This window comes from Pterocles gutturalis, unplaced genomic scaffold (assembly GCF_000699245.1).
Source record: "Pterocles gutturalis isolate BGI_N339 unplaced genomic scaffold, ASM69924v1 scaffold10082, whole genome shotgun sequence".
In the NCBI taxonomy this organism is placed as follows: domain Eukaryota; kingdom Metazoa; phylum Chordata; class Aves; order Pterocliformes; family Pteroclidae; genus Pterocles; species Pterocles gutturalis.
Genome location: NW_010112765.1, coordinates 1 through 24,985, shown reverse-complemented (window position 1 = coordinate 24,985; position 24,985 = coordinate 1). Strand labels below are relative to the sequence as shown.

The 24,985-nt window shown below is 39.5% G+C and overlaps 1 protein-coding gene across 1 annotated transcript; it reads right to left on the bottom strand.

The window, feature by feature from the left end:
- Positions 1 to 9,197: 9,197 nt before the first annotated feature.
- LOC104457743 (chromosome unknown open reading frame, human C9orf72) lies at positions 9,198 to 23,811 on the bottom strand. Its single transcript, XM_010074186.1, has 10 exons — positions 23,324 to 23,811; positions 20,171 to 20,230; positions 19,160 to 19,255; positions 18,438 to 18,502; positions 15,038 to 15,110; positions 11,736 to 11,852; positions 10,683 to 10,918; positions 10,105 to 10,162; positions 9,467 to 9,576; positions 9,198 to 9,384 (listed from the first exon to the last, which is right to left on the bottom strand). Exons 1-10 carry the CDS (start codon positions 23,765 to 23,767, stop codon positions 9,198 to 9,200), a joined length of 1,446 nt encoding a protein of 481 aa, XP_010072488.1. The 5' UTR covers positions 23,768 to 23,811.
- Positions 23,812 to 24,985: the final 1,174 nt, after the last annotated feature.

Sequence of the window (24,985 nt, the reverse complement as noted above, 5' to 3'; positions counted from 1 at the left end):
ATCAGGCTCTTTGGAGTTCAGACAAAATGGCCTCAAGTGAAAAATACTTAACTCTTCCCCATTTAAACAGTTGGAAGGCCATGGGGAGATTTCCCCCCTCAGTAGGAAAACCTCTCCATCCCTCACTGTAGAGCCAAAGGGCAGAATTTGAATAACAGGGGCTGGTGGCAGGCGATCTGGGTTCCTGTCCTGCTCGTCCTTGAGTAAGCCACCTTCAGAAGCTGGGCACCAAACTGTTGCCTTTTGGATTTCTTCTTCAGTCTCCTGCAAAATAACTTAATCTCTCTTCCTCTCTGCCAGACTCCAGCATCTTTTGGGTTTGTTGTTTGTTTTGGTTTTTTTTAAGCCCATTTCGTAGTCGTTCCTGGAATCAAGAGCAGGTGCGGGAAGCTCAGCAAACAGCTGAGACCACCAGGAGCACCTGCCTCACTGCACAGATGGGGACTGGCCTGCGGCTTTCAGAAAGCTCTGTTTCTGAACCGTTGCTTTCAGTTTTCTCTCTGATTGCAGCCTGTGGTTTCAGCATCACTCTCATAGCTCTTGGCTGCCCATGGCTAGCCTCAAAATTGCTGCAACTTCCAAATATTATCATTTGTAGAAGGGTCATACTTAATCCGACACACATACCTTTTGGCATCTATTCCAATGCACTGGTTTTCTAATGTGTGTCATTACTAAGCATCAGAAATTAATCAAAACAATGAGACAAAAAATGAAAGTTTTCAGCAAAATGAAAGGCACCTCTGGTATTCCATTTGTGAATTTGCACTCTCAAATAAAATTGTCAGCAGAGAAAGTGTAACAAAGCCACATAAAATGCTGGAACATTTAGTGCGCCTCCACCAACACAACTGTCTTCTCCAGCACTGCACAATTATTTATGTGTACACACTGTTGATTAACAAAACTAATGTGTAAAGCTAGTCCTATATATATATTCGGCTACTTTTTTCTGTAATAAGCACATTTACAAGCTGGCACTTCTCTGGAGCTAAAGAGAATCTAAAGATGCCTAAAGACATCACGTTGTCACCACATCCGTAAGATCACTCAAACAGACAGATATTTCTTTTCACATGTGGTAGAGTAGTAGGTTTGTTCACAAATGGACACAGAAATCTATTGAAATATGCAAAGACGGGAATAAAAACTGGGTAAGTTTGAAAAGAGACATTCTGAAAGTTAATGTAGTCTATTACGATTTTTTTATGTTCATTCTTTTCTTAAATGCATTATCACAAAGATGACTGGAATGCTTTATTATACCTTTGTCATATCTTCATAGTTCATATTTTATTCATATACATTTTAAATCTCTGTGAAAATTTTGCCTGAAATACAGATACCTGTAAATACACCTCAGTCAGACCCTACAGTCATGTGGGCTGCAACTGTCTTAAAAAACATTCAGAAACATAGCTGCCTTTTTGTGGAAAACTTGAGGGACAGTGGAAGGGTCTAAAGTACAATTCACATTTTACAGAGTCAGCACGGCAACTACCAGGTGGCATCAAAGGGCAACTTTATTTGATGGAGTCACAGGAAATCAAACATCCATGAGTGCACTGCAGTTGAGACATGCTTAGCATGGTGGAACCCCGAACCATAACCACAAGCTTGTTTTGCGCTGTGCCACTAGCCCGTGCTCCTGTACCTTGTCAGTACCTCTCTGTCTCCCCATCCTGAACACTGTGGTGCTGAAAGGTGCGTCATGGCTTCATTCAGTTGGCTTCCTGAACATTCAGGACTGTACAACCCCCTTGGCCTTGGCATACCAGAGGTCCGGTGGCGCACACAGCCCCACAGCAGCCAAGGTCCTATGGGGGACCTGTGGCAGCCCACATTAGAAGTGTGAAGAACAAGTTACTCTGCTGCCCTGGTATGTAAACAGCATGTATGGTGAGAACCTGCTAGTGCTTAATAGGAGCCAAGCAGGGGAATGGAGGCTAAAGTAATTATGTCTAGGAATTGTGTAAATCCAACCAGGCTGAAGTGAAAAATGTCAGGGAGACTTTGGGGTGTAAAGGCTCTCACACTGAGCTTTACTGTTGGGAAGGCCACATTGCCTAAGTGACAGTACCAGAAATACCAAATTTTGGTGCAGATATAGCAAAACTAGTACCAATGGGGAAAAGCAGTCAGGTGTGGGGTGCTGAAAGGAGCTTGGCGGTGGAAGGAAGATGCGAGGACTGCAAAAAAGTCAGCCTAAAATAAGAAAAAACAGTGAATAAGGTATAAAATCAGGGAGAGAAAAAAGGCAGGCAGATACTCTAGCAGCAGGAGCACAAATGCCCGCAGGCAGCAGTGCTGCCAACCTGCGTGCCCCAGGCCACTGGGATGCCGGAGGGACCCTCCTTGGACAACCTGCCATCAGGTCTGTATCCATAAGATTCTCTGTGGGAGGAAATTGATTTGCATCTCCACACTAACAGAACAGTTATTTGATTGCAATTACGTGTTTATGTTTTACTGGACTTCAAACCTATAATTAACAGTTTCATTGTCAAGCCTAATACTCTCCCTTGTTACTTAACTACAAGCTGGTGTATCTCATTGCCTAGATCACTGAGAATTTTGCTCTCCTACTGTTCTGGTTTTGGCTGGGACAGTTAACATTCTTCACAGTAGCAAGTGAGAGGCTATGTTTTGGATTTGTGCTGAGAAGAACGCTGATAACATACTGATGTTTACAGTTGCTACCAGGACAATCAAGGACTTTTCAGCTTCTCTGCTGTGCCAGCGTCTGCAGATGCAGGAGAAGCTGGAAGGGAGCAGAGCCCCAATTACTGGCCTAGGATTCTACCTGAGGTTTCAGCAGATGCAGGAGAAGCTGGAAGGGAGCAGAGCCCCAATTACTGGCCTAGGATTCTACCTGAGGTTTCAGATTGAGACCCAGATTGGCCAATGGTATATTCCATATCACGCACGTCATGCCGAGGATATAGATGAGGCTCTGTCCAGAAGTACTATCTTGCTATGGGTCATTCCTTTTGCTCCGGGTCATTCCCGCTTGCTCTGGATCACCCCCTCTCTTTCTGGGTCACCTCTCTCGGGGATGCCCCTATCTCAGGGTCATCTCACTCTCTCAGTCAGCTCTCAGTCTCTTGGACACTCAGGCTCTTACCTCCATTCTGGGATTGCAGTCTGGTGACTCTCCCTGCTCCAGGATTGTTATCTGGGAATGGGCTGAGCCTTGGTCATCGGGTGGTGAGCAGTTTACTGTGTATCACTCATTTATATGTTTGTGTATATTACTATTACCATTACTATCATTATGATTTTCAATATTATTGTAGTTTAGTTATTAAATTGTTTTTGTCTCAACCCACGAGCCTCTTTTCCCTTCATCCCTTTAATCCTCTCCCCTATCCCTGGGAGGGGGAGGGTGAGCAAGCAGTTGTGGTGTTTTGCTACCCAGGGTCAAAACTACAACACCTACCCATTTCCTTCTAGTGTGATAATTAATCCACAAACACATTAATCAGTTTATATCAGTTACCTCTTGAGTCTCCAGCCTGAAGGGGAAGTGTCAGACCTTGTCAGTAACAATGCTAAAAGCAGACAGAAACCAAAATGTTCCTCAGCCTGCCAGTGCCCAATTTTCTGCCAATAGATGGTATGAAGTTAATTAGTCATTGGTTATTGTCCAGGTCCTTTGTACTCTGTGTGGTTTGTCTGTGCAGCTGCCCTTAGCTACCAAAAAAGAACCCCCAAATGCCAGAAGGTTATCAGAAATTATTCACAAATACTGCAGTCACACAGACAGGGCAGGGACTGCCAGCAGGAGACAAAGCAATGCAGGATTAATCTCCAGTGATGAGGCAGCCCGAGACAGAGAGAAATCTCAGTAAGGACAAAGTGCTTTGCATCCCTGTGGATGAATGTGGAAGGCTGAAACTGCAGTTTCATCAGTCAGCTACACTACTGAATATTTTGGCAGAAATACTGCATTACAGTATGTATACGCTGCAGTACTAAATTCAGTATTCCCTGACCTATAATTTCTTATGTTGCTGCTTCTACTGAAAAGCAGAAGTCTGGCAACCTTTAGTCATATTTAACTGAAGCTGGAAAAGGCACTTGATGTACTATATGAGAGAATTTTCTAGTGGAAGTTAGGCTGGGATTGAATTTAAAATTTCACAAATTAGCTTTTGGCTGTTGTACATCTTCAAACATTTTGGATTATTGTTAGCTACAGGTTAGAGATGAAGCTTCACATGTTTGTCTTTGAGATATCACTGCTTCTTAGCGTCAACCTTTTACTTTGACACTCAGCCAAAAATACCTTATTTTATCTAATTACCCTTGCTAATATGTCTACATTCCTCTCTTCTGCTTCCTTGCTACAGATAAATGTTTCCACAAGTGCTGATTTGCCCTTTCAAGTAAAGGATATGCTGCCATTCATTTTAACGTGTGCTAGACCCTATAGATACCATATTCCTGATAACTAAACTTTTCTCTATGGGATTCATTTATTAGTGCACCCACAGTTTCACTGGTGAATCCAGGGCTGCCTTTAAGCTCTTGCACACCTGTGCTCTCACAGTAGTGTTTATTGAGCTCCTGCTTTTATCTGTACCATTGGAGATACTCAGAACTGACCAGATGATGCCATGAGCAACAGCAATGGAAGCTGGCCTGATCCGAGGGGGATGCTGGACCCACTACCCTCCAGAGGTCACTGCCCACCTCAGCTGTTCTCTGGTTCTAAGCAACAGTGACTGCAGCCTGCCTGCTGGACTGCAGCACCGCAGGACAGCTCGGGCTGGCAGGGACCTACCTCCAGACCAACCCCCTGCCCAGAACAGGCTCAGCCATGGGGTCAGAACTGGTTGGTCAGGGCATTATTCTGTGGGGGCTGGAAATCCTCTGAGGAGAGAGATGGTGCCATCTCCCTGGACCCTGGCCCTGCCCAGCTGTTCTCATAGGGAAGAAACTTTCCCCCTTTCCCTTATCTCCAGCTTCTCTCCAGGGCCTTTTGCCCCCATCTACCCCCACCCAACCAGCATCGCTGCTGAGGCTCTTCCTGCCTGGGGCAGGGCTGCCCTTTGCTCTGCCTCAAGTGCATGGGGGCCTGTCCTTTCCTCCCACTGGTCCAGGTTTCTCTGGGCAGCAGCCCCGCCCTTGTGCATAGCGACTGCTCCCTTCAGGTTTGGTGTCACCTGCACACCTGACCTGACTTGGTCACCTTCCCAGGTCACAGATAGAGATGTCAAACAGGACAGGCGTCAGAGCAGACCAGCCCCCAGGCAGATACAACCCAGTGACCACCACTTCTGAGCCCAACTGCCGGACCAGGTATTTACCCACTGGGTGGGGCACCCCCCCCCCCCCCCCCCAGCCTAACATCCAGCTTGGCTACAAGGACATTGTGGGAGAGTGCTCAAAGCCTTGCTGAAGTCAACATAAATTCCCTGTTCTCCACTTGTCCACAAATCCAGTCACTTTATCACAGAAAGCAATCAGGTGGGTGAAGCATTATTCACTCTTGGTCAAGCCATGCTGACAGTTCCCCATCACCTTCCTCTCCCTCAAATGGCAAGACACATGCTCCAAGAGGACACGTGCCACGATTTTCCCAGGCACCTGGGTAAAACTGGTCAACCTGCATTCCCACAGATTGTTTTTTGGCCCTTTTCCAGTTGTCAGGGTGCTCCTTCCATCTACACAACAATAAAGATAGGAACATCTGAAAGAAGGGAACAATTACCAGTTGCCATTCTAGCTGCTCAAGCAGAAATTTCTCTTTACACAGATCTTTTGCTTTGAAAAGCTGCCCTATGCTAATCAAAGGTTTAAAGTTCTTGCAGCGTAGCTCCATGATTTCATTTAGAACTGAAGTCAGAGTTACTCAATGATTGTTGTTGGGATTGCGTTCTTTTTCACACTTCTGAACTTTTAAGTCTTCTCTGTTTGAAAACTCTGGACACACATATGTGAACAGCATGGCTTTGACAAATGAGATAATTGCTTCCTTCAACCAAAGTATTGCATGAACAACCTTGTAAATAAGGACGTGCTGCCATGGAGCTTCCCTGGTGCTTTGCCCAAGGAGGAGGTGTTATACCAGGACAGAGGTAAATGACACAACCATGTTCTATTCATGTGCAAAAAACTACTCTGCATACTGTGATGCACAAGGTTTATGCTTCTTCAGGCTCTGATTAGACAACAGAGGTGAGCAACATGCTGATATGAGATAGTCCTACTTTGGACCACTTGCCTTCACAGATCTGAGAATAGGAAGAGAAACCTTTCTACCACCTTTTCCCAGTAGAGAGTGGAGGATAGTACATCCTGGCACTCTGTATTGGTGTGTCACACTAGTGGCTCAAGGATAACATCATCAAAATACCCATTTTGCTCTGCAGTAAAACTGACATTATGACATTATGACATATGAACAGATAGACTGGGAATAACTGTCTGCGGCCTGAACAAATATGACATTCCAGTGGATGTCTTTCTGGGCTACTTTTATAGGTATGCAAAGACCAGGAATCAAGGTCACGGAAAATGTGCTACTAAAAATGCTCTAAAACACTACTCCCCTGTCAAATCCAGCTGGAAGAAATAAACTTGCCCTATGCTTTTAACTGTAAGGAAAAATATCCTGAAGAAAGGCATTTACTCACTGCTACAAATAAGTGAACCCCTTAAAAAAATTCTAAATTCTCACATACGGGATTACAACTTTTTAAAAGTAGAGGCTAAATTCTTATTTGAGCACGTCAGAGGCATAGCAAGTCACACTGGTCACAGCTTGAAATGACTCAGTCCTTAACAGAAATGGAGGAACTAAGTAGCATATGACTTTCTGTCAATGACAGTCTATGATTCACCATCTCAGCATAACTTTTAATTTAATAAGAAGGAAAAAGGTTTCTTCTTTATTTCAAAGGTTAAAAGATAATGATTCTGTCAGATACAGAACAGAAATTCTATGGAAAAAAATCATCAGCAATAAAGAACTGTGCATGGATTTTATTAGAATACTTTGTTTCCTGAGCAAGATTTACAACACAACATGCACATGCATTTAATAATTTACTTCACTATACATTCTGCACTTTTAACAGTTGTGCAACAACAGTAGCAATTGAGAAAGTTTCCAGCTTTTAGTAATTTCAAAAAGTGACAGCATATTCAGTAAACTTTACTGTTACTAGTGTCAATGTTATGTTTACAATGCCTATCAAGCTGAAGTGATTAATTTCAGCAGCACATTAAAGCTCTTTAAACTTCAACACAACTTCTACATTAGAAGTTTCATCAGTGTTCATTACAATTTTTCACAATCTTAGACACAAGAGTAAAAACTTAGCACAATCAGGCTCTTTTTTAATGGAACGATTAAAAACACAGAAGGAAATAAAAATGGTAGGAAGACAAATCAAATCTCAGCACAAGTAACTTCTGTCAGCATAATTTTGACAAATTCTCTTGATGAAGCGCTGAGCTCATTGCAAGACTCCTACACACATGTACAGCAAAAAAAAAAGGCTCCACATGTAATTACTTAATCAATGAGGTAATGCTGGTGATGTTCATTCACAAAAATGGTGTGCAGCTGCGGCTCAATTCCATGCGGCTCAATTCCATGTCTTTCAAAAAACTCTAAATATTTAATTGTAAATCTTTGTCTTTCAGAAAATAAAAGGGAATTATGGACATCTAAATAAAGTATTCCTTTTAAAATCCAAGTATTGGGCATTTAAGGAAAAGCTGTGAATCTAACTTTTCCTAACTTTCATGGCTCGCTGCATGAAAGACACACTAAAAAGCTATGTTGAAAACAGAAACCTCTTCACCAAGGAGTGTTATAAACAATTTAAGCAATAAAGCAACAGGGGCTTCTCCAGTCACAAGTGCAGCTCTTTCACACGAATACTGAGTTATGAGGCGACGGTAAAACATGATACAAATATATTCCCACGTTTATCCCAAGAGAGAATACAACAACATGCAGTACAGATGTACCCCTGATTTCAATATAACACACACCAACCATGTGTCAAAATGGTCTGGATTAACCTGACCACCCCACTCTATATGCTACTGAGAAATTAATGCTGAGGTATATAAATAGAAAATGTGTTTTTATTTTCAGGGAAAGCAAAGCTGGAGACGTGCTAAGATGAACTAAGAGGACTGGCAACATTACCGACTAAAATTCACTTACTAAAATGCTAATCACATTAGTTCATAGCTGTGCTTATCTCTGAATTAAGGATTACTAAAAATATTAATGGCAATGTAAAAAAAAAGTTACTCTTTTGTCTTTTAGTTTGGCTGTCACCTTGGTGTTCTTTGGGAAGGTCTAATACTTTAATCTGAACCTTATTCTAACTGACAATGAAAAATCCAGCAGCAGTTTACAGAGAGAAAGACTGGCAACTGCTGCTGAATGACACAAGTTTTCTGTTTTGTGTTTTGAAAGAGCTCCATTATGCTGGATCACTGTACAATTCACTGTAGAATGGCCCAACAATCTGTGACTGAGTACCCAGGTTGGCACTTACATGCACAAAGCTGTTTCAATAATGACCCAGTTCCCACATGCAGAGTGTTGCTATTTAAGCTGCTCATAGTCAACAGTTTGCACACAAGAACAGCACTTTCTGGTATATTAAAAATCCTGGACACCTTTAAATACTTGAAATAAAGGAGCCAGTAGTGTTAAAAAGGGAGATGAGGGAAGATATACTTCAGATTTGTACCATATACATAAAACCAATCATTTAAAAAAACCTCTTTAAAACTCTTGGAAGGCCCCTATTCCACCACCTCCATGATTAGAGAGGATGTGTATTGTTTTCTGTGGAAACACTAAAAATACTGACACAGCAGAAAAGGTTAAAACTGACACATACCTGCAGGAAGTCTCTGGGGAAAGAAAATTAAAAAAAACACGTTCAAATTTATCTACTAAGCCTATATGGCAAAGGAATCTCTACTAACATTTACTTTTACTGTTAAAAAAAGCACATGGAAGAGACAGATTAATTAAAACCATGCTTGTGTTGCTAAACTGATATTCCCTTTAACAAGACCCACTCCTGCTTCAAACAGACTGTAGTGTGCTTGACCCTCAGTCAAGTCAATGATTGTCACAAGTGCGGTGGTCACACTTACAGATTTGTTTTTGTGCCATGCAAGACTGCAATATTACACGTTAGCAGCGGAGAACTTTAAAACGTCATGAGCATATCACGTTCTTGTACACTAGTGTAGAATGGCCTCCCAAAGATAAAGGAATGTAGACCTGGTTTAATCTTCTCAGCCAAAGCCATTATTATGTTAAGATCGCCCTCTGCTGTTAAGTCAAGATCTATCTTTAAGCTACGAAGAGACTTAAAAGGTTTTTTTCCTTTTTGCCTGCAAGACAATAAAAAAGGGTGTTGTCAAAAAGAACAGAGGAAATTTCACAAAACCTGCTTTCTATTATCTGTTCACTTACGTGTCATCCTCTATGTATTTTATTAAAGTTAAGGCTTTTCTGTGAAGGACTAGCAGAAATTGTGCAAGGAAAGTACTCCTTAGAGACAAGCCGGGCTTCAAATGAAAGATCTGTTAAAAATTATACCAGAAAATTAAGTAGACACGGAAACTCAAGAATAACTTTAAGAATGTGGAATATAAATAAACATTGAATGCACATGTAATAGATCCTTAATTATAGCAAAGTGGGCACATTAACAACAGATTTGTAGAGAAATTCATAATTCTTCCTCAGTTTTCTAGCTGCTCAGATGCAATAAATTAAGTTGATTACAACTCTGTTTGGACAAAGTATTATTTTTCCTTTTTAAAACGTTCTGAAATTAATCCCCATCAGGTAGCTTTCTCAATACTGTACTTGTAAACACTGTTGCACAGCAATAGAAAATGTGTATTGTTTTTATACATAAGGAGTTTCAGTACTATACTAATACTGCAAACCCAAGTATTTTTCTCTCTAGTTATTGCACAGAAGAATCAGAGCGCTAGTATGAAAAAAGAGCTACCAAGCCCACAAATTATCTGTTCATGTTAAATTATCTGTTACTAGGGCTCAAAGTGCTGAACTTTAGCTCTTTCTGAAAAAGCAACAATTACCTGATCCAAGAAGGCTTTTACTAATGTATCTCGATGCAAGATATCCTGAAAGACATTTCTAAAGGAAAGAAAGCAAACAAACAAACATGTGAGGTGATGCCATGAAGGGACACTTAACTATCCAGCAGTTGTGCACAGCAATGGCATAACTGCTTACAATCTGGAAGAAATCAAAACGAATTCAAAATTTTAGTGAAATATAATCCTGTTATTTTTAAAGCTAGTAGAGAACTTTAAAGCAAAACTTTCAGACAAAATGAACAAAACTATACCCAGGAAAGTCATAGGGCCCTGTCAAATACACTTAGCTCTGTTACACCCCTAATTAAAACAGGCAACAAAACTAACTTAACATGGTCAGAAGCATCACTGAAAATGAACATGAGTAATATTTAATGCAACAAAACTACAGACGGAACTGGCAAATTCCTCCAAAACTAATTCAACTACCAGGGCTGAAGGACCTTCTTAAAAACAAAAAAATCCTCATATACTTTATTAGAAAGTACAATTGTACTACTTTACTCTCTTGTCCCAAAATCAAATAGCTTTGAGAGATGTGAAAGAGAAGTACATACAAATCAGGTGTGAAACTCTCATCTGTGTGGATAACATGATCTTGAGACATTTCTTCATCTGAATTAGCTCTCCAAAATGCTGTCAGCTCGGATCTCATATATCGTCGTTGGTTATAGATGTGTTCATGACAAGGGGGCATCTGCTTCACTGTATTGACATCTACATCTATATGTGTAGTAGGATACGGGGCATACATTACTTGACGGAAAGGCAACACAAAGCTTCCTGTTGCATCCTGTTTTAGTGAAAAAAATTATTCTTCTAGTTACTTTTTTATAAAAACCAAAGCTATATTGGGAACAAAAGAATATTAAATCATCATGCCTAGATTTTAAATCCCACTTGTTTAGACACGTTTTGAGAGAACCTGTGGCTGTAGCCCAGTAAAAAGTCCTTCTTACTGGAGGATTCCCTTAATAAACCAGTGAAAACAGATCCTGAGGTAACCTGTGTATTACAGTATTGCATCCTCTGGTTCATGAGCCCATTAACATTGCAGTATTTATCTGCTAAGGTTTGACTGCTCACTAGAGCAAACAGCATTATTTTTCTTCACCCACTGCTACAGCCCCTTTAAAATACTTGGAAACTATAGGACTGATGTACTGTTCTATTTTGGTTTTTAGTACAACACAAAAACTTAATGCCTTTTGGGATTCTAGCTCCAAGTAGGCAAGAGAGGATTATTATTGTATTTCCATGTATAGGAACAATTCTGGACAATACTCAAGCAACAGATGCGTCAGAGAGCAGACTGGCTTAGAATTTTAATATGCAAATAGTTACAAGGAAAGCTATAGCGTCAGAAAGGAATCAAGGGAAGATTACATACTTCTTTGAACAGAGAATCGTATCATGGAATCATAGAATGGTTAGGGCTGCAAGGGACCTTAGAGATCATCTAGTTCCAACCCCCCTGCCATGGGCAGGGACAGCTTCCACTAGACCAGGTTGCTCGAAGCCTCATCCGTGTTTCTATCATATGCACACACATATACATTGCAGAATGTTCTTAAACTACAGAAGAATAGAACTTCCCTAAGTGTACTTACTTTGAGTAAGCCTTGAACAAAAAGTCCTGATTCGTATTTGAAAGAAGACTCACTTCTACAGAGTCTGGAACACTTCCGCTCTGATGGTGTAAGAAACAGACACAATGTTCTCACAATCTGCATTAAAGAAGAGTTTTGAAAAACATGAAAATGTAAGGACTGAACTCATCTTCAAATGCAATTTCTGACTAGAATGTATTAGGCATTTCAAATAATGAAAAGTTCATCATGCATATTAGAAAATCCAAAACTTTACCAAGGTCACAGAATAGTAACATGCTTAAGTTATTAAGCCATAAGCCATATTACTCCAACTTTTTGTCAAATTAAGAAAAAAATCCAACACTTTTTGGTAAAATTTGTCTTTTAGACACCTATGTACAAAAAAAATCACTTTTGCCTTCTGTTACCTCTTCCTGTTACATAAACATGAGTTACTGTGATTACTTTCCTAGCCTTTTAAGCCTCTTATTTTATTCATTCCATATTGAAACAACAGCTATTGTCTCACATCAGGCACAATCTCCTAAATAAGTATCCATGCTTATTTTCTCAGTAATTTCCTCAAACTCTCCATTACAAGCAACAAAGGTACTTCATTATCCTCTTCCAAACTCCTGTGCTGCAACAGCTACAGGTAATCATCTCCAAATACAAACATGTATTCCATCCTACTAATCTTTCAGTCTTAACCTGTGGTGTCCTATCTGTGCCCATAAGGTGTTCAAGAGGCTCTATCTTTGCACAATGTGTTTATGCAGTACCTAAAACAATGACAACCTGGTTTCTGACTAACGCTTTTTGCCACTTCAGTAAGATGCAATAGCTGTTTTTTTTTACTGTAAGGAATGCAAAAGTATGCCATGAAGCAAGCAATTACTTCAGAGCAGTTGCATTGTGACACAAAGAGCATGCTGCCGATAAGAACTTGTGCAGAATTTATGAAATTTACCCTGGATGTATCTTGAAACTCACATTCTTCTAGACTGGTTTTTTCCTATCTATAGTGCCTAGCTTATCAATACATTATTTTACATATTCATAACCATTTAGACCTTAAAACCTTTAAATTAATTATTTTATGAACCATAAACATCAAGCTTTTTATAACCATGTAATCCATTAACATTTCCTCAACGACACTAGCTTAATCACGTGCAAATCTTACATCCCTGAAACAATACACATAAACTGCGGTTAGCTGGTTTCAGCTAAAAACTGGTAATTTTATTTTCTCTCGTTCCCCTTTTGAGTGTGACAATTTTTAACTTGAGTATCAGCATTTGCTATTCATTTGATCAGAGGGGCTTTACTATCACTGCCAATACGCACAAAACAATACATTTTCCCCCTAATTTTTATAAAGCATCACAAACTGCTTATTTCAAAACACAGGTTTACTAAACATGCCTTGAATTTTTTAAAAAGAAGACTTTTATATTTTACTGCGGCAAGGAGCCCTACTTATGATAAAATACGTAATATATAATATGTGTCATCTACAATTAATATATTCAGCAGGCCCAGTGTTCTTAATTTTTATTTCACATTTCTCAATAAACAGTATATCACAATTAAAACATAACCAGACAGAAAAGCCCAGTATACAAAAACATTCCCTACGAGAAAAAGAAGTTATCTGAATATACTGCTTCTCCACATGTACCATTGTAAGACCTTTGTCATGGTCTCAGGACATGGGACTATTACTATTGCACAGCCCAGAGGCCCCAGTAACTTGGAAACTTGTAATGCTACATGACTACATAGAACCTTGCCCTCACAGCACAACTGGCATACTCACTAAGTGCAGTGGCTTAAGGTTGCACGCTTTTATGAAACCATTCTTTTTATTTGCAGTTGCAGGGATATTCTGAATCAAAAAGGTTTAATAAAGGACTCAGCTGTGAATGTAGAGAGGCAACTGATTTAGTGAAATACATTTTCTCACAAAGCTTCATGATTTGTCTCTGAATATCTTAACTGAAAATTAAATTCAGTGTCTTTATTAGAAGGGATGCAGTAACACCATAATTAAAGGCAAGTCAAAGGGAATCCTCTCTGAACAAAACATTGATTGCACTACACTTAAAATAAGTATGCTTTAAGAAGTATTTCACTGGACAGTAAACACAAGTGTATTTCTCCCAGGAATTGCTTTCAATTTATCTGAAACAAGCATTTTGGTATAATAAATAGCTGTATACAAAAAAAGTACTTGGAAAATTTTGAATAAGGAACACATCCCCATTTTTCCTTCACATAATGGATAAGCTTAAAATAAACATCAAGTAACTCTTAATTTACAACAAAATACTAAAGGAAAAAGCAGTGCAGGTGATAGTTTCATATTGGTTCATATTATTTCATAACAAGTTTATAAGAGAGTTAAAAATAATAACAGCATTGGAAAAAATGTCTACCACTAAAATGTCATTATTTTTTTGTTCTGAAGTGACAGCTTCCAAGAGTGATCTTTTTTCCTGCCAAACAGACCATAATGTTACATACACCCTTCCCCGTTAAGAGGTAAAACTAATGCTGGTTATTGTTTCTAGACCCGAAAGCTCCTAAACATCATCCCTACTAATGCACTCCAGCAAGTATGACATACTGAGTGTTTTGTTGTTACAGAACTCAGTTTTAGGGGTTTGTATCTGTACTTTGCCACTTTCTGGTTTTTCTGGAAAGTTTAGTCAAACCTAATTTAAGATCTACCAGTTAAACTGCACACTTATTTACCAATTAAGTTTTAAACAGACTGAAGATGAAGCCAACACAAACACAGCTATGAACAAAAAAATTACGGAATTGGCTGGAATGGTTTAAGGCCCTAGTAAGCTTTCCTGTTTCAACATGTGTGTGGGACTACAGACTCCACAGCTTTGAGGTTCCATGAAACACAAGGAGTTCATGATGCAGAAGCACATGTATCCCCCAGCGTAAAAGAAATTATGCAGATACTAATTTCTTAAGCATACACAGACAATACCCGTTGGCATAGCTGAACCTGGCAGGCCAGTTCAGACCTCTTCAATCTGTACATTTTAGCTAAAAAACCCAATTTTAAAAGCTCAGACTCAGTTATTACTCCTTTATATACAGTATCAATTAAATTAAATATATTGTTTTTCTTATAGTTGCCAGAATACAACTGATAAGGCCATTTTCAGGCAGAATTATCAACTGCTAGACCAAATCAGCTGAAGTTAAGATAACCAGACAACAGTACTCCTTTGCTCTTCAACCTCAAATATGTTCATAAACAGCATTTAAGCTTGGTTTATTAGAAAGTGCATTACCTTATTAACTTTTTCTGCACTGCTTCCTACAACTACAGAACAACCACAGGTCTGCAGGTGTGAACTAATTGCACTGCAAATAAAAACAAACATAGGTTAATACACTTAATCAGACTTTTCAAATAAAACAATTATCATCTTCACAAGAAGAATGAAGTGCTCCTAGTACAAATACAGGCCCATCCCTACAGGCCCATTACCCATAGGACCTCACACAGCTGTGTAGGTTACTGTTGAAATCCAAAAGTTCTACAGTACCTACATTCTCATTTTGATGGTGCGGTGGGTTAACCTTGGCTGGACACCAGGTGCCCAGCAAGGCGCTCTATCACTCACCTCCTCAGCAGGACAGGGTAGAGAAAATAAGATGACAAAAACCCTCGTGGACTAAGATAAAAGCAGTTTAATAAAGCAAAAGCCAAGGCCACGTGTGGAAGCAAAAGAAAACAGAAGATTTATTCTCTACTTCCCATCAGCAGGTGATGTCCAGCCACTTCCTGGGAAGCAGGGCTTCAGTATGCATGGTGGTTGCTCCAGAAGACAAATGTTGTAAATAATGAACGCCACCCCTTCCTCCTCCTTTCTCTTGGGTTTTATTGCTGCGCAGACATCATATGGTATGGAATATTCCTTTGGTCAGTTTGGGTCAGCTGTTCTGGCTATGTCCACTCCTAAGATCTTGTCCACCCCCAGACTACTAGAGGTGGTGGAGGAAATGTTGAAGAGCCTTGATGCTGTGTGAGCCCTACTCAGCAGTAGTCAAACCACTCGTGTGTCTTCAACACCTTTCTAGCTACCAATACACAGCACAGCTCTATGACGGCTGCTAAGGGAATAATGAACTCCATCTCAGCCAGACACAATACAGATGAATAAAGAGACTTACTCAGAACATCTAAACACAAGTTACAGAACAAACAAAAACTCTCTCCTGCTACTATCTAACTGTATTACAGAATCTCTAGAAAACAATTCATCTAAAGCAACAGCAGGATTTTAAAAAATAAAGGATTTGAAGGCATCTTGAAATATCTATTCCATGGTTGTCCTATTTCCTGATACTGTGCATCAGAAGACAATTTTAGGAGAGTGGGCCAATCAACTGTTCTGCTCTTGGTAACTACATGGGCAAGAGCGCATCACAAGCTTGCATCCCTCAGAATACACACAGGCATGCTGGAAGTTGGGCGATCTTGTCTTGTGAGTTGCCGCCACCACAGATCTGATTTAATTTATCTAAAATTTGGAGGCTGCAGTAAATATACCTGGACTAACCTTCACAACTCTTAACTTGTTCTTAATAAACTTCTGTTGAGGTTTTTATCCTCAACCTCCCTTCCCACCTGCACTTTCTGAAACAAACACCTGGCCCACAGCTTCAAAAAGTGTAGATACCCTAGAAATTCCAGATACCATTAAAAAATTTTCTCCAATATTTATGAATATACAGAAGTGCATTTATGCTGTCTTACTGAAGGATGCATTGTATGTGATTAACCAGTTGCAATAAACACATCTAATGGATAAGAACTATAACAACACTCAGACTCTGAAATCCTACATGGGGACTTTAGAGTGGACCTGCTACTATATATAGAATCATAGAATGATAGAATGGTTTGGGTTGGAAGGGATCTTGGAGATCATCCAGTTCCAACCCCCCTGCCATGGGCAGGGACACCTCCCACTAGACCAGGTTGCTCAAAGCCTCATCCAACCTGGCCTTGAACACCTCCAGGGATGGGGCATCCACAAATTCCCTGGGCAACCTGGTCCAGTGTCTCACCACCCTCACAGTGAAAAAATTCTTCCTAATATCTAATCTAAATCTGCCCTCTTTCAGTTTATAACCATTGTCCCTTGTCCTGTCACTACACTCCCTGATCAAGAGTCCCTCCCCATCTCTCCTGTAGTCCCCTTTAGGTACTGGAAGGATGTTATTAGATCTCCTCAGAGCCTTCTCTTCTCCAGGCTGAACAACCCCAATTCTCTCAGCCTGTCCTCATAGGGGAGGTGCTCCAGCCCTCTGACCGTCTTCATGGCTCTTCTCTGGACTAGCTCCAACAGGTCCAGGTCTTTTTTTATGTTGGGGGCCCCACATCTGAACACAGTACTCCAGGTGGGGTCTCACGAGAGCAGAGTAGAGGGGGAGAATCACCTCCTTCGACCTGCTGCTAATGCTTCTTTTGATGCAACACAGGACACAGCTGGCTTTCTGGGCTGCAAGCACACATTGCCGCCTATTTTCTCAAGTATATTCTAAGAGTGAAATTTAAGGCCATCTGAATATTTATGAATTCTTATTTTGGGACAGAAATATATATTCAGTTTCATTTAGGAGTTACTAAGAAAGCATGACTGCTTATTTTAGAGGTTGGTATTGCTGATATGGCAGTTTATTTCATTTAATTCAATTTTTATTCAACGACATGGATAAACCCATACGACACTATATTTCAGACTTGAAATCAGAACCTAGAGGATAAGCTTTGCATATAAGCTAAAAAGTAGACATTTGGACCCTTCACACGAATGGCCAAATTATTATTTTATTTTCAGGGGAAAACTTCCAGGGAGAAGTAGCAGCACAAAGAGATAACTGACACCTTACAGCCTACTACCTGCCCAGTAAATCTCCATCTGGTATAAGAATAGCTCATCATTGTAGGATCAATAGCTCTAGTTGTTTACAATAATCCATTCACTTCATTATTTTCCAAATTCTTTATGGAACCAAATACTACATTATTGTGAATAATTAGTTAATTTAACACATGAATTTCTCTAGTACTGAGAGCACTTAGGACGCTGTATAAATAGATGGCACTCAGCACTAGATAAATGAATGCAGGTACTCCGGAGATGTTCTGACAGGTAACAGAACATCAATTAAGATCTATGAATTATGCTTTCCCACAGGAAGAGACCAAGTTGCTCTCAAATGCAACTACTTCCACTTATACATTAAAAACAGGGAGAAAAAAGAGAAAAACAGCATTTAGTAAGAAGTGTTCTGTACGTCCTACAATTAATGACCCTTATTCATAGTTTATGCAGTAAACATAACCCAGTTTTTTTGGTATTTCATAAAATGTAAGATATTTGCTTATACCTCATAAAATTAAATGTAAGTTTCAAAGAAAAATTATATTTGATAGTTCTTTATCAAGCAAATGACTCTGTGACAACAGTCTATAGAGATTAGTCCAGAGGCATTCTTCCAAAAAGACAGCAACTTCTACAGCATTTTATAGACAAAAATCTCAAGAAGTCATCCTCCCCACTCCTATAAAGAAAACTAATCTAATACATGTTCACATGCACATACATATATATATATATATACGTACATAAGTTTAAACCATTTTACTATAGCATAAATCAAAACTGAAATTCATACTTGAGGAGAAAGCCTTCATGGCAACTATCCCCAATGTCATCATCATTTAGCACTGTGTCACTTATCTGAAATGCAAGTAAATATAACAAAAGGTTAGACAAGGATTTGCAACACCCTTACAATTAAATTACTTTTGTTTTTAATGGTAGGTAGGAACTGTTTGGGAACTAAGCTAAGTCATAAGAGTGCCCAAAAAAGCACAACTTTACAAAGACCTTCTGATTTCAGCCAAAGCATTTTGAAAATGAGAAAGTCACGTGATTATTAAACATTCTTCACCAGTTACAAGTCAGATGCCTCCCAGTGTTTATTTTTTTCTATAACCTTGTCCAGAATACTTTATATCAGTGATGTGAGATCACTTCTAGTTCTTCCAGAACATGAAATCATGGTGAAACAGGTATCAACATTAAAGCCATTTATGTCCCCATTCATTTTGTTTTGTATCAACCAGCCTTTCCAGTCCACTCTCACAAATGGTATCATCCTGTGCAGTCAATTTGCTAAGTGCTGACCATAAAACCCACTGCCAGTACCGTTATATTTACTGAACTAAAACAGTTATATTAAACCATTCCTTACACCAACTTAGGAGAACCACTTAGTTAGAAGCAACTGAAGTGTACAAGAAATTATGACAACTGTGAGGTTTTGTCAGAGTACCAAACCAGAGTGCCAAAGCCACCTTTTTTGTTCAGAATTCAAAGAACACAAGAACTTACATCTATTTCTTCCGGAACACTGTGTGATTTCATAGATGAAAGGAGTTCCATTACAGGAATGACTTCTCCTGTCAGCATTGGAATGATGCTCTGGCCCTGCACAATAAAAAAAAATGCTTGAGGTTAAAGCACATTGTGCAGTATTAGAAGTTACTACTAACATTAACTTGCAATATTACATGAAAAACATCTTTAACTTCTTATTGTTTGGAAGTGTGGTATGAGCAGAAATTGATGCATCGACTTAGGCTTTGCTCATCAATAACTATGAACTGGAAACACACATTCTGCTCCTCAACACCATGTCTAAAATGTATTTCCAGGCTGCTACGCCACTTCTCACAATCAGGCCGATTGGCCTAGACAAGAAGTACTTGCAGTAAGACAATTTGATCACATTATGTTATGTGCAACTACTGTTTAAGCCTTTTAGATCCCAGTCTAATGTTTTACCAATGACAGGAAACCAAAACCAGGCACATTAGTTATTAACATACAAAATTACTTATCTGACTTATCTATCACAAGCAACTGAAGCCACAACTTTATATTTTCAGTTTCAGAAAGTGAATTATTTTCACAGTCTTATCCATTAGGTCTCCAACCACATTCCAACATGACAGACTCCGTAAGTCTCTGTAATTTGAAAAGGTAACGAGCTAGTGAAACACCATCCTTGACAGAAGGCAAGCCTGAATCTATGGAAGCTACTACCTTTACAGAGCTTCAAGATGGAGTAAATGACTTTCCTTTTCTGAAAGGTAATATTCTTCATAGATTTCCACTTTACCCATAAAGTGACGAAATAAATATATTTTCCTTCAACTTGTTCACAGCTTCCATCATCCTATCTTCAGAAACTTTGCCTCTTGTACATGGCAGGTCATCAGCCAGTCCAAAGTATCTTCCTGGATCCCAAAAATAAGAAGCAGCACCAACTTCTACAGTCACCAGATGCAGTCAAATAGTTTTGTGATGGTGTGCCATATACATCAACTAGACGGCCCTTACCTGATCCTCCATTCTCTCCGTGCCTTCCAAGACAATCTTCTGGAAATGTTCTTGCCTCTCCTGAGCAAGAGAAGCAGTTAAATATAAATGCTCTGGTATTTGTTTATATATGTATGCACACAACAGTCAAATGGCACAGTTTCTTCCCCGTGGAGTCACGCTTCTTAGATTCAAATTTCGATGTTCAAGTCTTTTTTCTTTACAGAGTTGACATAAGCGGGATGTGATGTCATTTTAAACAGATCAATGCTCCCTGCTCTGCTCCCCACCAAACCTCTCACGTGCTTGCTCAGGAGCAGCAGGAAAGGGAAGGTGGGATGACAATGACAAAATATTAAGTTTCTTCATTACAGATCAAGAAAATGCCAAATGATGAGATTATGGTGCAGAATTCCACTTGATGTATGGATTTTTATTTTCAAATGGATATGGTACAGACTGATGGTTCCTGATGCAGCAGGAGAAACATGAGATCTCCAAAATGAGAACAATTATTTGTTTGGAGAGGGTAGGAAAGACAGGACTTTTCCATGCCCCCCATATCTTGAGACACTGATGAGTCTTCAAAACATTGTTTTATAGCCAAGTACAGGAGACATGAAAGCCCAAAATACACAAAATACAATGTACAAGAGACTGGACAAAGTTCTCAAAACAGACTTTGCAGCTGTTGAGTAGCAAACTACATTCAAAATGTAACTCCCAAGGTAATAAAATTATTATTCCCAAACAGAATTCAGCATTAATCACTGGAACAATCAATACGATACACAAAAACTGGAAGATGCTGCAAGAACTAATGATAGCTTTTGCTAGATGCTGACAGGTTATTGCATTTTTATTGGTTACTCACTAGTTTCCAGTGACTGAACTACTCAAAACTGATCAACTTCAAGTGGGAAAATAGTTTACATAACTTTTTTTGAGAAGATGAATAGGTAATAAGCTACAGTAACTTCCCCTAGAACTGTAATAAAACTTGTCTAACCCTCTAAAAGAAGCATCTGTGAAAAACAATACTGGAATGAGGCACATTCATTCAGGGAACCTCCAACCTTGAGTTCAGCGTCAGTGAAGTAAGACATCCTTGACAATGAAGATCCTTTGCTTTAAAATAAGTCAGTCTTCATGAAGATAAGGCTGAAGAAATGGTGTAAGCCACTTCTTTTTAGAAATATAACTTCTCAAAATTAGTAGACAAAAATCTGAAACATAAAATTTAAGTAGATAAAAGGGATTTCTAATCCCATTTAGACGACTTCCTTGGAGTTGCTTGTCTTTCTTTGCTAGTCTGAACACCGCTCTTTGTTCCTCCTAGTTCTTGAGTTCAGAAGGTTTCTTCTCTTCTGAAGTCTAGCTGGAACTATTGTCCAGCTCTACACAGAACTCATGAGAGCTGATAACCACAACCTAGAAATTCCAGAACAGATACATAGTTCCTTTCATATATGACTTCAATGGTTTTTGTTCTGTTGTAGCCACAGTTGCTGAACTGCCTCAAAACGCAAAATACAAAATGAGCCTGTTTTAATTCAATATTATAATTCTACAACTCATGCCTAAATTTTAATCTGGATTTTCAAAGCAGTTTTCTCTCTTCTAGGGAAGGCTGCAGAACTGCAGATATATGCAAAGATCTTTGATCTCCCTCCCCCCAAAAAAAAAAAAAAAAAGGAAGAAGGACAATAAATGTCTGTTTCAGAATGTATCACGGTCTCAGCTAACCCAGTTGACCTACCTTCTTCAAGAACATCTGAAAAAGGAAGAACTTAATGACTAATTTCTGAGGAAACTAGCAGAAAACCTTTTTTTTTTTTTTTTTTTTTGTGATTCTCAATGCCACTTGAAGGCTATTTCTACTGTGGAAACATACTGACATAGATCAACATCCAGAAAGAGAGAAGAGATACTATAGTTAAGAATGACAGACAACTCTAACTTGACCACTCACATTAACAGTCAGCACAGAGGACAGTAAATGACAGAGAAGCAATCTTCAGGAACATATCAAGAACATAAGAGAGCATTCACTTATGTCAAAAGCACTAACAGCCAGCAGGCTTTTAGAAAACTAGATTAGGAATTAAGTATTTATGTTTCTACTATATTGAAAATTAAGTTTTATGTCCTATACTGCTTCTGAAAAATAAACCCCAGAAGTATCAAGAGCCAACGTGATGGAAAACACTGCCAGGCATCATCAGCCAGTACAGCAAAAATCAAGAGTTTGTTTTGTGTAGCCCAACAGAAACAAAATCACAAAAATTAATATCAGCTTATTATTTCTGGAATATAAATTTGTTCAGATAAGAGCATTCAAAAAGGAAGTTTAAAGTATGTCAACTAGAGGTCACAAAACAGAAGAGGAACCAAAAGAATTATCAGGCAAACATGCACCACAATACACATTACAGCTGACATGCAATCCACTGCTCTAAGACAACTTGTACTCCAAAAAGACGACAGAGATTTAAATTTTTATTATTAGCATGTTATTTATTTTAAACAAAAATACATAACAATTTTCACTTAATGAGGAAATATCCATAATGTATGCAAAGGCAAGAGTTGCAACTCCTCAGAAAAATTTAGCATGTTTTCCTTTCTGAATTTCAAAAGAAGAAATATGTGGACTAAAGTAGATGTATTTTCGTGGTTTTCCCATTAGTTTTACTCAATTTAACACCTGCCAAACTATTTGTTGATACCCTTCTTTAAAAAAATAAAACTGTAACAACAATGACAACATTAATTGCATTAGTTCACTTTTCTGGACTTCAACAACAAAAACAACAATATGATACACAGTAAATTTACAACTCTAAGTTAAATACACTAATGACCACAGTTAAAAGTAACAATTTCTACCAAATTCAGAGATGAAAACCTGTACAGGATACCTGTTTCACCCAGACACCCTGGTACAGGTTATATAATATTACCAAGATAAATCATGTGGCTAAAAAACCCAGCATTGAATTGGCTGACAAATTGATAACTTTTAATCTTCAAAATTGTACACCTGTAGACAGGTCAGCCTCCTCTGAGTTTTTGTGTCTGGATTGCTCCATAACAGGTGTCACAGCACCTTAATTCTTGCTTTTGCTCAAGACAACTTGGCCAACTGTTTTTAATAATGAACAATAAACCTACCTTATGCATCCAAATTCTTCCTTTCCTTATAATATGTGTTAGCCTATCCACGCACACTCTGTGAAGCGGCAGGTAGAAGCCAAGTTCACTTTGTGGAAGTATAATCGATAGTCCATATGTGCTTCTGTCTCCATTCCAGTTTCCATCAAAGATTAATGACACAATGATTACCCTTTTTTCTGCCAACACGAAGAACTTCACATCTATTGCACCACTTTCTGCATTCCGAAGAATTTCTCCATTCAGGGTGTGGTTAGCAAGAAAAGTTATTTCACCATCACTAAGAAGTACCTGTTCTGTCTTTGGGGCCCAAATATGTCGCACTCGTGGGCCAAGAATATTGTCCCAGTAAGCAAAAGTGGCAGCTAATAAAGGGGACTCGCCAATCAAAGAGATCTCTGTTTTAGCAACTGCAGGAGACGGTGGTGGACAAAGCGCTGACATGCTTGCTTCCTCTCTTGTGTGTAATTGAAATGCTTACATTACCTAAAAAACAGTTTTCATAGAAAAAAAAATAGCATTTATTATCTCATCTTCTTTTGTTTCCGAGTAAGACTTCATGAGACAACCTGACTTCATGAGACAACCTGACATTCAAGAAGGAAGTGTATATACATACCTTCCACACAAAGTGGTATGCTTTACAAACATTAGTCAGTTAAACCTCAAATACCCTTTACTCACTATACAAGTATGATGAGCCTGTGCAACTCTCCACTTGTGTAAGAAAACTAACATACAATACATATATCCTTTACATCATGGTGACATGCAGGGTGTTGTCATACAGGACAAATGCTCAGCTCTTTATAGTATTGATGGAAAATTATTCATATTGCATAGTCTCAAGTCCTCATAACATTTTCACTAGCAGTTTCCAACAACTTCACAGCTCATTTTGATGGGGCTGCAAGGTAACAGGAAGTTTCACCTTCCCTGAAACTTATGCTAGTCAAGGGAACACATTAAATAAAAAAGCTTTACAAACAACCTCAACCCAGGATGGAAAATACAAAACTGTAAAAGCTAAAACGCATTTACCTTCACGAAACCTCACATGGCCAGCGCTCAGCTTTCCCCTCTGCCTGCAGCACTCCACGAGACAGCTGCGGGGACCCCCCTCCAGTACCGAAGGCGCAGTAACCCGTCTGTCTCACTGACAGTATTTTGTTTCATCTATCTCAACTTTTTTTTCTTTGTGTCTCTAATCAGATCGTCCTGGCGCATTTCCTCACAGCAGGAGGGCGTAACACCTTCCTCCCTGGCTGCTTCTCAGGCCCGACTGCACCACTTTCCCTCCCAGCCGGTGACCAGCCCGGCTGGCAGCGGGGAGCCCGAAACCGTCTAAGGACCTAAATGTGACTTCCCCGCTTTCGGGAACACGAAAGACAGCGTCTACCTCCTTACGCTCATGGGCTGAGGAGAAACTTCCCTCCCACCACAACCTTTCCAGAACAGCCCGCCGTCACCAACCAGGGCGGCTGCGGCACCCGGAGCCTGAACCGCCGCGCACCCAGCCCGGATCAGGCCGCTTCGCACCCTCCAAGGTCTGGTCTGAACTTCGGAAAGGACCCACCTCCCGGGGAGGCGGCTGGGAAGCGATCTGCGAAGAGACCCAGCTCCTTCCCTCCGCAAAAAGGAGGAAGGGATGACAGCTCCAGG

What these genes read in the sequence shown, in the direction of transcription:
- LOC104457743 (XM_010074186.1), bottom strand. Translation starts at nt 23,767, where the DNA reads ATGTCAGCGCTTTGTCCACCACCGTCTCCTGCAGTTGCTAAAACAGAG. An exon ending in TTGTTCAAGGCTTACTCAAA is followed by an intron (nt 10,919 to 11,735) that starts GTAAGTACACTT and finishes TCACTAAAACAG; the next exon opens with GATGCAACAGGAAGCTTTGT. An exon ending in TAAAAGCCTTCTTGGATCAG is followed by an intron (nt 9,577 to 10,104) that starts GTAATTGTTGCT and finishes AATTTTTAACAG; the next exon opens with ATCTTTCATTTGAAGCCCGG.